We start from the raw sequence: 12,481 nt of genomic DNA on the forward strand, positions 1-12,481 counted from the left end.
AGGCTGGTTCTATCAGGTATTAAAATGTGCTACAAAATGATTACCTGTAAGGGAAGAGAGTAAAAACTAGAGAAACAGGAATGAGAGCTAAACTTTTCTGAGTATACTTTGTTTTGTAGTTTTGACTTTAGAATCATGTAAACATTTTATATAATTATAAAACAAAATTAAACTTGAAAAAATAAATTCTAAAAGCTGAAAGCAACATGAAACAAAGGAACCCAACCGTTTTATGGGTTAGAGCTTCAACTATAGAGAGGAATTGTCTCTAGACTTTAAAGTATGAGTTAGCATCTATAGAGGTATATATATCTTACAGAAGAAAAGAATTTCAAAATTTCAAAATTCATGAATTAAAAAAATTCATACCAGAAAGCAAGGAAACTATTAAGAACTCAAGAGCCAACTTGAAGGGGTTTTAACTGGTTAAACAAGGGACGATACAAGATTTCAAAGGAATAATTATAACTGAAATAGATTGAAACACTGGAGTATATTTTAAAACTCCATGAATTCTTAATAATAGTGAGGGAGCCCATTAGTCACCTATGAAGAATGCTAGAGAAGTAACTTGTTATTCTGAAAATTGTTTGAAAAAAAGAAAGAATAAAGCATTTTCCGGCCTTTCTTGTACAAATCACACCTCAGGGAACCAAACAGCTGTTGAAGGGAGCTCTTCTTTACAGAAGAACTCTAAATAATAGATAAAGAAGGAATAATAGTATTAGAAAATTACCATTTTGGAAATTCTAATGGAATAATGAATCTAAGCAATGCTCCTCAATGACTGTTAAGACCATAAAAGAGCACCATCCCTTGTAAAACATTCTTTCTACAAAACAGCCCCTGAACCTGATCAAGTCCCAACTAGCTGTTTACAGGGAACACAGAGTGGGGGAAATGTGACAGAACAAACCAGCCTGGTTTCTTCAAGTAAAAGAAGAAAGTTTCTTCAAGTTTCTTTAAGTAAATTGCAAGGAAAAAAAAAAAAAAAAGAGGGAGAGAGAACTAACAGATTGAAAGAGACTTCAGAGACATTTCAGTCAAATGCAATGCTTGGACCTTGTTTAGATTCCAATTAAAAAAAAAAACTATTAAATAAATTAGACGGTCACATATGAATAGTGGCAGAACATTTGCTGGCATTAAGGAAGATTAGATAATCTAGGTATAAAAATAGGTTTGTGGTTATGTTTATAGAAAGATTCCTTGTCCTTTAGAGATACATATTGCAGTATTTTCAGATGGAATGGCATGGTGTTTGGGAGAGAACCCCATAGTGACTTACATTGGCCCCAGGCCCTTTTGCCTTCATGGACCCCCTTTCACCATAATAGATTTTGGGGATCCTAAAAATGTTATTGTTTTCTGATGTGAGAAAAAAATGGAAACACTTTATTCAAACTTACAAGTTCATTTTTCCTTCTGACTTTAAAAGAAATTAAAACGTTCTTGTAGGTTCTTAAAAGTATCATGGGTTCTGGCACTACGCTTGCTTTACCTAATGAATGAGTGAGCCCTGGTCTGGGATTGGCTTCAAAACGATCTAGTGGTGGTTGGGGGGCGGGGGCGGGGTGATAGAAAATGGGTATTGGGAGTATGGATGAAATAAAATTGGCCACAAGTTAATAATGGTTGAGGATGTGGGGAGGGGGGTGGGTTATCATAACCCACTACTTTTATGGGTGTTTAAAATTTTTCATAATAAATAAATTAAAGCATCAGTTTCTGAAAAATACTTATTTGAATGCTTTTTAAAATTTTTCCCATAGAGGAGGAACAGGAAAAAAATAAATAAAACCAAAAGAAAAACCTGTTTTGATTTAAACTTGGTGTTAGTGTAAACCCTGAATAAATGAGATTTAAAGATATCAAGTCTCATTTGGGACATAGACCTCATTATTAGAGTTTTGCTAAGACTGAGAATCTAAATGGACAGAGGGTTTTAAATTTTTTTCTTTTTTGGTCTTTTTTTTAGATTTCTTTTTTTTTTTGTTTGATGTGGACCATTTTTAAAGTCTTTATTGAATTTGTTACAATATTGCTTTTGTTTTATGTTTTGGTTTTTTGGCCGCGAGGCATGTGGGATCTTAGCTCCCTGACCAGGGATTGAACCCACACACCCTGCATTGGAAGGCAGATTCTTAACCACTGGACCACCAGGGAAGTCCGCAAATTTTTAATTTGAAAGTTCACTTTCTGTTTTTTTTTTGGTGGTGAGGAGATGCTGCCTGCCAATATGGTACCATTTTATTTCAGAGAAAGCTGAATGGGAACAACATTATGAGCATTTCTCAGTGGCTTTTGTGATGAAATAATCAATACAGATAAAGGGCAATACGGGAAGTCTCTCAAGCTTTTCAGAAAAGCTGCATTTGGTGATAGTGAGCAGGTGAGTGATGATATTGGATTTGTCACCTAGTGAGCTCAGCACACCTGTGTGGGCGGATTCCCTCCCCCCAAGCCCCCCGCCAGTGAGGTGCTGCTGACCTCTTAGCACCTCCCTGCTCCTCTGTCCATTCACTCCAGGAACAGTTACTGAGTATCTGCTCCGTGTCGAGCGCTGGGCTGGATGCCTGGATGCCTGGATACACAGGGAAAAAAACATGGTTCTCACCCTGAAGGGGCAAACTGGGAAGAAAGAGTCACCTGCTGGGGAAAGAGATGGAAATGGAAATGTTCCAAACAAGTGGAGAAGTATCTCCATGAGTTGGGTGCAGAGGGCTAGAGGGCACCCATAGAAGCTAAAGAGATCAGGGAAGGTTTCTGGAAGTGGAGGGATATTGGAGAGACCCGAAGGAAAGTAGCAGATGACGATAATCCAAGAAAAGCAGAAGAATGAAGAAGGCATCAGGCAGAGAGAGGCATGTGCCAAGCCCTGAGGGCTTGGAGAGGGCAGGGTGGGTACGAGTGCTGGGCAGAGAAAAGGTGGTGGAGGGGAGGCTGGGTGGTGGAAAGTGGTGGGGGGCACTGAGCCGCGGAAGGACTGTAATGAAGGAGCAAATGTCTGTACCAGGGGTTCTCAGTGTGGGCTGGGACCAGCAGCATTAGCATCACTCAGGAATTGTAGAATGCAAATTCTCAGGCTCACTCCAGACCTACCTAATCAGAAACCCTGATAACACCTAACAATCTGTGTTTTAACAGCCTTCTAGGTGATTCTGATGCATTGGTCTAAATGATTTTACCCTCCAGGGAACATTTAGTAATGTCTGCATACACTTTTGGCTGTAAGACTGATGGGGGTGAAGTATTACTACGAGTGTTTAGTAGCCTGGGATGCTGCTAAACATCTTACAATGCACAGGACAGGCCCCACAACAAAGTCCAAATGTCAATGGTGCAGCTGTTGAGAAATCCTGATCCTCCCTTTCTCTGTCTATCTCTCTTTCCTTCCTTCATTCCTTTCCTTTTCCTTCCTCCCTCTCTCCCTCTCTCTCTTTCTCTCTCTCTCCTTTATTCCCACTTGTCCTCTACAGACAGCAGAGCACTTGAAAGGCCACAAAATGCTCCTTTTCTGCATCTTTATTTATTCAATTATAGATAACCCTCCCCTTTTATCTAATAACTCACTATGACTAAGTTGACCTATGGCTAATGTAGGCATTATCTTATTTCTGCCCCAAAGGGTCCATTTATCTCCCTGGGAATGGGATGGGGTAGCTCAGAGTATAAGTGACAATCTCCAACCCAGGCTTGAAGCTGTAGGTCTTGGCCACTGTGCATATGAGCTTATACATGAGGCCCAAACAGCCAGGAGTCCTGATTTTGGCATGAAAGACAATTCCAGTGGAAGTGGAGGCTCCCACAGGAGATATTAGGGACAACTCTGAGCTGCTCCTCCAGACCACAGAAGTAAGCATGTCCACAGATAGTACAAAGTCCGAACAGAATGGTTTTAAACAAAGATGTAAAGTCACATTAAGAGTTTGGGACTAACCAATGGATAGGATTCTAAACTGATGGATGACATTGACAAATGCAAATAATTATATCCATTAGAAGAAGGATTACAGGGCAAAAAGAGTGAGTAAAGTGTAAAGTTACAAAGACAAACATTAGCAGTGCCCATCTAACACTTTCCAGGGGAGTCAGCGCCCCCAACATGAATGTTTAGTCTGCCTAACAGACCTATAATCCCATTGGGGTGGTAGGTGCCCCAGGCTTTTAAAGTCTGAAGCCATTAACCACCTCCATTATCCAGCTTCCCTGGCTCTGCTTTTAGGCTGTCACACAACCTTATGAAAACTGTCTTCCCCATGGTTTGCCCACATGGAGAAAATGCCCTGGTAAAGCTGATATGAATGTTGAGTCTGCTTGAGGGTCATGTTTCTCACTGAACATGAACCTGTCGGCCTTTTGATTTATAGCTCTGGCCTCTATTGAATTTACTCAGTCATCCTGAGTTGGTAGAGTCACCTCTGGGACACTGACAACATGGAGCTTCTGGACTTCCAAGGTAGAGAGAGGGCCAGACCAGGGACCATAAGGAATGACTCTGGGAGTCTGGTTCAGGCACTTAGCCTATTGTCCTCCTTTGGTCATCCTGACTCTTATAATGAGTCTTTTCTTCCAACTTCTACATTCCCATGATACTCAAAAAGCATGTGTGGTAGACTGAAGAAAGTGGCCACCATACTCTGCAGCTCCTCCCGCCAAGAGGTGGAGTCCATGTCCTATTTCCTCATCCCTGAATCTGGGATGACTGTGTGACTGGCCAATAGCACGCAGAGGAAGTGACCTCATGTGAGTCTGAGACTGGGCCTCGAGACGTGCATCTTTTGTCCTGGCTCTTTTGGACCCTAAGGTTGCTGAGTGTATAAGTCAAGCTAGCCTGCTGATCGATGAGAGACAAATGGCTCCACCACCATGATCATTCCAGATGACAGCCAGACAAACCCCAGAAGCAGGGGCGTCCTGCTCAGGTACAGCTGACTGCAAATACATAAGGAAGTCCATGCAAGACCAAGAAAAGAGCCTCCTAGATGAACTCAACTTGACAATGTACAGAATCATAAGCTAAATAAATGGCTATTGTTTTAAGTATTAAATTTTGGAGTAGTCTGTCATGCAGCGGTAGATAACTGATAACAACAGTATTTGTGTTTTTAATAACTCCCAATTATACTCTGAACTTATTGCCACAGTTTCTCTCCTAGAGGCCATGGGATTTGCCACTTAACATAACATGATTGAGATTTATCTCATGTTATCTCAGGAGCCTCAATGGCTCCAGCAGAAAGGAGAGCCCTTGTTTCTTCCATCAAGATGCTAAGAGATTTGGGTAAATGCTACAGAAAATTTTGGGTTTGCCAACATTCACTTGAAGAGAAAGAGGAGGGGTAAATATGTAAAATTACATTTCTCAGACATAGACAGATTTCTGACCTTCAGCCGGCGGTCGGGATCTCCACTGCATAGAGAATTTACTGATACTTTGAATGATTTCCAGGCTGGGCTTAAGTTATTCATCACAACCTGAGGAAAAAAAGAGAGGAGTGGTGGGTTGGAGAGGTAGTGCTTGACATTTTCACATTTCAACATAAAAACTGCTTGAGAAACACTGCAGTGCTTATGAAAAGGACAATTGTCTGGAACAGGTGCCTTCATGAAAACGTGGAGTAGTAAACCTTTAAAGGGTGCCCACTAGGTGGATCGTATTGGGCAGAACTCTTGCGGTCACTGGCCTGGCTGTTATTTCATGAATAATGACAATAATATTGTCCAGTATGTGGATGCTGGAGATGACCCCTTCTATATCAAAAGAGGTTGGGATTAAGGAGATGGGCTTCCTCTGCCTCTGATAAAGGATCTCCAGTTCTGTAGGACTGTCAGTTCTATGGCATAAATTCTCTTCTACTGAGGTCAGCATACGTAAAGCCTATTGGTGTGTGGGGGAGTGTGGCAGAACAATTCTGCTGCTGAAGAACTGAGCGGTCTTTGGTGACCTGTGACCTTGGTTAGATCAGATTGCAAGTCAGAAGGAAAGTTTCTGGAAGAAAAATCCCAGGAGTACATTTATACTATGTATGCTTGGGAGGCATAACAGGGCAGATCTTCAGAACTTCAGGATCACAAACGAAGACTGTAATGTTGTGAAACCCTTTTAAAAGCAGTTTACTAATCATGAACTTGGCTAAATCCTGCCTTAGAGTCTATTCGAGTCAAGTCTTATTCTGCCATCAGATGATTCAGTAATTCAATTTGGTTTAGTGTATGAGTATTTGCTCTGTGCCTAAGATTATACTGTGTACTCTAGGTCAGGGGCTTCCAAAGTGTGGTTCCTGGACCAGCAGGAACATGTTAAAAATACAAATGTCTAGATTCCACCCAGACCTACTGACAGAAACTCTCGAGGTGGGCCGCTAGGTGATTCTGATGCATGATATTTGAGAACCACTGCTCTAGGGTACATACAAATGAAGTTAAATGGAGTTCTGTCATATTGACTTTTCTTCCTATGAAGTTTTTAGTTAGCAGAGTCTTAGAATTGTAAAAATATTAATTCTCTATCTACATAACATAATTATTTTATAAGTGATTCCCTCTTCTCCTGAATTCCTTAATATAATGATGAATTATTGATTATACTGTAGGCTCATTATTAAATTTCCTTTAATGCATTAAAAAGTAGAAAAATAATGTTCCTGTGTGACTGCTTTTTGCTCTCATTCCCTGAATGAGCAAAGTGATAGTGAGAAGAAAAGTTAGATAAAATTGTTTTGGTTAATTTAAATTTCTCACCTTTGTATAGAAATACTAAAAAGTGAAGATGTTTCATTACAACAGCTTCGTAAAACTCAATAGCAGATCAAAATTTCAACTAGAAATGTCCTCTGAAATTAAAATCTGTGTGTGTGTGTATGCACACACACACACACATGTGCTTACCCAGAGAGAACGGTATTGCCTGGTATTTATTTTGTATCTATTGAGTAATAAAGAGGAAAAATCAATGTATGTTGATTGACTCATTGGAAAACTTTACAATCACATTTCTTATGCGATTCCAGGAGCCCCTTGCAATGGGGTATGGGGAAGAGTTAGAGATTCTGGGAACAGGGGAATTTACCAAGAAGAGGGATGCCATCAGGAGTGAAGAAGTCTAACAATATGCCACCCCTCTTCTTTCTCCCTGCACATTCAAGTCCCCATGCATTGGCTGGAGCAAAGGCATGAACGGGTACTACTTCTGATTCTCCCCAACATTTAGTTACTTCTCCTGAAAGAACTTTGTTCCACCAAAGGAATCCTTCTGTGGGAAAAAGTTCTATTTGGTGATGGTGATGGGGTGCCACTCAGGGAAACCATCCCAGTTGCATTTGAAACTATTCCCCAGTGAATAGTTTGTGACTGTCCAAAGAATCACATTGTATTATCACAGGGAGTGGACATACTATCCATATTCAACTCCATTCATATTTTCATTCTTTTAGTAAACACACTTTATTAAATGCTAACCATGCACCAGATGACATACACAGAACTAGCCCGTCCAAGACTATTCGATTCTTGTTTACCTTAAATATGACATGAAAATTTCCCCTAATGCTACCTGCAACTCTGCTACTTCAGGAAAAAGGAAATGGATTTCCAGTGTGTGGTATGGGAACACAGCACCCCACTATCATCCTGAGAGAGTCATGAGAGTTCTTTCTTCCTTTACCCAACACTAGAAGCACCTTTCTCTCTCAGCTCCAAGCCATTCCTCCTTATCAATGCACTTCTCACCCCCACACAGTCTCTCTTGAACTGGCTTGTATATAAAATAAAATAAAAAGTGGAGACTAGGGTTGGTTGTTAAGTGGGTGTGTGGTGGTGGGTAGCGGGGGGTAAGATAGTGAAGGATAAGGCTCGGAGTCACGTGGAGAGAAGGTAGGAGGGTGAGAGGGAGATGCAGCCAGACCAAGTGACTGCTGATACAGGACAGCCGTTTGTACGACAGATCTGACATCAGTCCTGTGTATGGACTTTCCCTGGGAAGGCAGATTGGCTTCTCAAATCACAGCAAAGCTCAGGGTCAAACTCAATTCAAACCTCAGCTCTACCCCTTGCTCACTGGAAAGGTGACTTGACCTCCTCAAAGTTCAGTTTCTTCAACTGTAAAATAGGGTAATAATAATCATGTCAATGCATAGTTGTGGGAAGTAAATTAAATGATGCATATGAGGTCACTCAGTCAAATGCTTGGTACCTAGTCACATTTATTAAATATTAGCTAGTATTCATCTTTTTATTATTAATAAGTTGCTGGCTTTCTGCAGTAAAGGTCAATAATGGAAAATCTGGGTGAGAAAGTGTCTCCTCTTATAACACCCACATTGAGAATAAAGAGCCCTCTTAAGGACTGGGAAGACTTCAGGTCTTGGGGGATAGCTACAGACATTAAGAAAGGGAAGGGGTTTCTCAAAACAGGTCAGTGTATCATCTTAAAGAGACGAGATGGCACAGCTGAAGACGGCTCTTCTCACCTCAGTTCGGTGCACAAGCTGCTGAGTTGCATCATCATTCATTCGAAAAATTTCCAGAAATGGGTCAGACTTACTGAAGAAATCCTACAATAGATAAGCAGAAATGAGTTGTTTCCCTACTCCCTGCACAAACACATTTGATCCAGCCCTGGATAAAATACCCCTGAATTTGACCCTTCCTTGCTTTATTCTTCATCCCTGAGACCCACCTTTGGCTAGAATGAGCTGTATCTTAACCCCGAGTCCTTTGAGAAGTAAGGATTGGTTGACTGAAATCCCAAGTAGTCTTCAAAGATCCATCCAAATGCTGGTTCTCTAAGAAGCAGTGTATCTGCTGTCTTAAACATGTTAATTCTAGTTATTGTAAAGCCTATGTCTGATGACTACAGTATCTGGATCACTGTGGGTCTGTTTTTATTATCTGTTTCTTCATTCTGCCTCGTGTTACGCTTGTTAAATACTAGATAGACACTGTGTAAAAAAAATTATAAAGGCTATAGATGAGTCTTCAGCTTCTGGCAAGCAATTAGAATGGAGGCAGTCACCTGAATCCAAATAGGACTGAGCGCTTTAGAAGCTGGTTTCTTCAAAAGTCTTTAAAGGCCCGACCTATTTCTGATTCCTTTATTCCTTGGGTATAATACTTAAAGGGCTCTCACTCAAAGACTCACTGTTTATGAGGGCTGTTCCTTCTTGACAAGCCCTCAAGGCTCATTTCTGTTTGTGAGACTCTGAAAGACTCTGTTTACTTCCATAATCTCTTGGCTCTATAGTTATTGGTTCAGTTTCTCTCTATGCTGCTATTTGCTAATTAGTGAATGCCTTGAGGGGATAAGTCACTCCAACCGTTGGGCTGCTTCCCTTCTCTGAAGCCTCTACAAATAACCCAAGCTCTCCCTGAAGTCCTGAACTCCAGTTTTACTTCCCCAATTCCATAAGACTATTAAAAGCACTGCTCAGTTTCTCTGTTTCTTAGTAGCTATTTTCTGCTAGGCTTCCCAGCTTCTCTATCCCTGGGTTTTATGAATCAGCCTTATGGAATTGTCTTGAGTGGAAAATCTGCATAGAATGTCTGAATCACCTCAATGGATTTCTCTTCTCTTCAGCTTCTCTGACCCTGAATCTTGACTGCCTTAAGACCCTCAAACAGATGTCTCTTGTATCTTGTCCAGTGTTTATAGTTGTTTTCAGCGGTAGAGTAATGTAAAACAAACAGGCACTTTAATACTGGAAGCAGACCTGTCCATATCTTTCTTTTAAACTTGGCTTTTTACCCTGATAGATTATAAACTCTCAGATGGGAGGAATTACGTCTTATTTTCCTTTATATTTCTACCATAGCATCTTCCATAGCATCTAGCTTTCAGTGGTACACAGTGTTTACTGAATGTATGAATGAATACATAAACGAATGAGCGAGGGACAAGAAAACCAGGTACAGAATAGGAGGCTATCTGAGCAACAGCTTTAGTCATCACATTCTTACTATGTATTTCACTAGGTAATTCCCCGCCCCAGAAATCTAGACAGCAGCAAAGCAGAATAAAGCCTACAGCCATCCTAGTCTTTAGCTCGACAAAATACTCTCAGGGGATATACTGATCATGGAGCCCTTGTGCTTGATATTAAGATACAAGGAAGGATAAAACCTTTTCTCATCCCTCCAAAGGGCCATCTAGTTTTGTGCTAAGTACACACATAAACATAACCAAGGGCTAAGTATTAATGAATGAATGAATGAATGAATAACAGAAGAGGGAAAGTCAATGGATTTTGACTGCAAAATATGGTTGTGAGGAGGATGTTTCTAGGGAGGGAATGGAGTGAGTGAAGGTGTAAAAGAGTAAACATAGAAAGGACACACCAAGTAGCTGAATTACCCTGAAGCCTCAGGATGTGTAGGGGAGGAATCTGAGGCAGTACTGGTGGAGGTGGCTCCATGGGGTGAAGGGCCTTAAATGTGCATCCGGTGTTTGCACTTACCTGAGAGGCAGTGGGGAGCCACTGAAGGATTTTGAGCAGGAAAAAATCACATGGTTGGCTCTGTAGTGAAAACTTTGTAGAATACCTTAGAAGGAGGAGGGAGATGGGGATATCTGTCTTCCCTTTGGCTGTCCTCCCTACCCAACCAGGATCAAACACCCAGAGTCTGGAAAATACCGTTCCGCCCTATTTCTGAAGGTGCCTGATTGACAACACAGAGTTCATCAGTAAGTCTGCCCTGAAAAACTTGTCTCTCCACAAAAATGGCCCCTGCTTTCCTCCCAGACACACTTCTATCTGATTGTTACCACTATGTGTAACTGAACAGGACCCTATGGGGCCTTCCCGGGACAGGCACTTCCCCCATATCCTCTGCTTTAGCTTCTCTCTGAAGTACCCAGATAACAGTATTTGATGCACATTTCCTGAGTTGTTTTACAGATGTGAAAACCTCCCACTAAATGGAAGATGTTAACTACTTGATGACCTGGAGCCTCCTGGAGCCTAAGGACTCATAATGTTAACCCCTGTGACACCATCCTGTTACCTCTCCATCAGCCAGTCAGAGAATTGTGCATGAGCTGATCACATACCCTGCGACCCCCTTCCCTCCCCGGGCATTTTTAAAATGCTTTGCCAAGAGAATTCCCTGGCAGTGCAGTGGTTAGGGTTCTGAACTTTCACTGCCTTTCACTGGAGAGGGTGTGGGTTCAATCCCTGGTCAGGGAACTAAGATCCTGAAAGCCAAGTGGTGTGGCCAAAAAAAAAAAAAAAAAAAAGGCTTTGCTGAATTTTAGAGCATAAGCCACCCATCTCCTTGTATGACGCTGCAATAAATCTTTCTCTGCTCCAAACTCTGATGTTTTAGTTTGTTTGGCCTCACTGTGCGTCGGGCACACATACTTGCACTAACATACGTATCTGCTCAAGACATTCGTCCTCGAGCCTATTTCTGTTTCAACACTCATGTTAGAGAACCAGAGCTTCCCTCCCCAATTCCTAGTGTGGGCACTTTAGCTTGTTCTGCGTGCCCTTGGCACCCTTCTCCAGGAGCCGCAGGCTTGACCCCTGAGATAGATTGTTGGTCCCTCAGGGAATGTGTATGTCAATTGTACTTAAGAATTGCTCAACACACTGGAGGAACGCTATCAGTTATTTTTCTTTTTCCTTTTATTGATAATTTTAAATGTTTGCTATCGTTTTTTTAAAAAATAGAAAATATAGAAAAAATAGAAAGAAGGAAAAAATAGCCCATAATCTCACCCATAATACCACAACTATCAATAACATTTTGATAAATTTTTTTCTAGAATCTAGACATAATTTTCTTTCTTTCTTTTAAAAAATATTTGTAATCATACACTATATACACTTTGGTACCCTATTTCTTTCTCTTGGAAGTATATTGCAATTTTTGTTCTGCTTTATTTCACATGCTTTTAAGCTACTATTAAGGATAGGCATGGAGTTGTTGTCAGGAGGACGTATTGTAACAGGGAAGAGCAAAATCTGACTCCATGTTGGATCTGTTTCTTTGACTTTAACCTTTGCTTTTCATTGCTTTTGTTACTATAATCATACATAATGGTCTGCCTCAGGGGACCCTGCCTCTCTGCCTGAATGTTAAACTAAAGGGCCTTTGTTCAGCTCACAGGGAGACAATCTGACCCTGCCCACCTATGAATGGCTGTAGAAAGGAAGAAATTCTCACATACCCTCCCCGATGCTGGCCAAGCCAGGCAAAAATAACGGCCCTTTTACTTTATTTCCTCACCTCCTCCCACTCTCTGTTCTATAAAAGAAACTGGCATCCAGACCCTGGTAAGATGGTTTTGGGGACACTAGTCTGCCATCTTCTTGGTCTTCCAGCTTTCCGAATAAAGTCACTGTTCCTTGCCTCAACATCTCATCTCCTGATTTATTGGTCTGTTGTGTGGTGAGCAGAGTGAGCTTGGACTTGGTAACAGTACTACAAATCAAGAAAAGAAAGATCAGGATATAATCTTCATCTTCAAGTAAATAAAAAG

At 41.1% G+C, this 12,481-nt stretch overlaps 1 protein-coding gene across 1 annotated transcript in view; it reads right to left on the reverse strand.

Moving 5' to 3' along the window:
• CPNE4 (copine 4) overlaps nucleotides 1-12,481 on the reverse strand; it is a 438,687-nt gene that overhangs the window by 143,069 nt on the left and 283,137 nt on the right. Inside the window, exons 5-6 of the mRNA XM_036850621.1 lie at nucleotides 8,472-8,555; nucleotides 5,389-5,478 (exon numbers count right to left, since the gene is read on the reverse strand). Coding sequence (XP_036706516.1) covers nucleotides 5,389-5,478; nucleotides 8,472-8,555 — 174 coding nt within the window. The remainder of the gene's footprint in view (nucleotides 1-5,388; nucleotides 5,479-8,471; nucleotides 8,556-12,481) is intronic.

Source organism: Balaenoptera musculus, chromosome 4 (genome assembly GCF_009873245.2).
Source record: "Balaenoptera musculus isolate JJ_BM4_2016_0621 chromosome 4, mBalMus1.pri.v3, whole genome shotgun sequence".
Taxonomy (NCBI): Eukaryota; Metazoa; Chordata; class Mammalia; order Artiodactyla; family Balaenopteridae; genus Balaenoptera; species Balaenoptera musculus.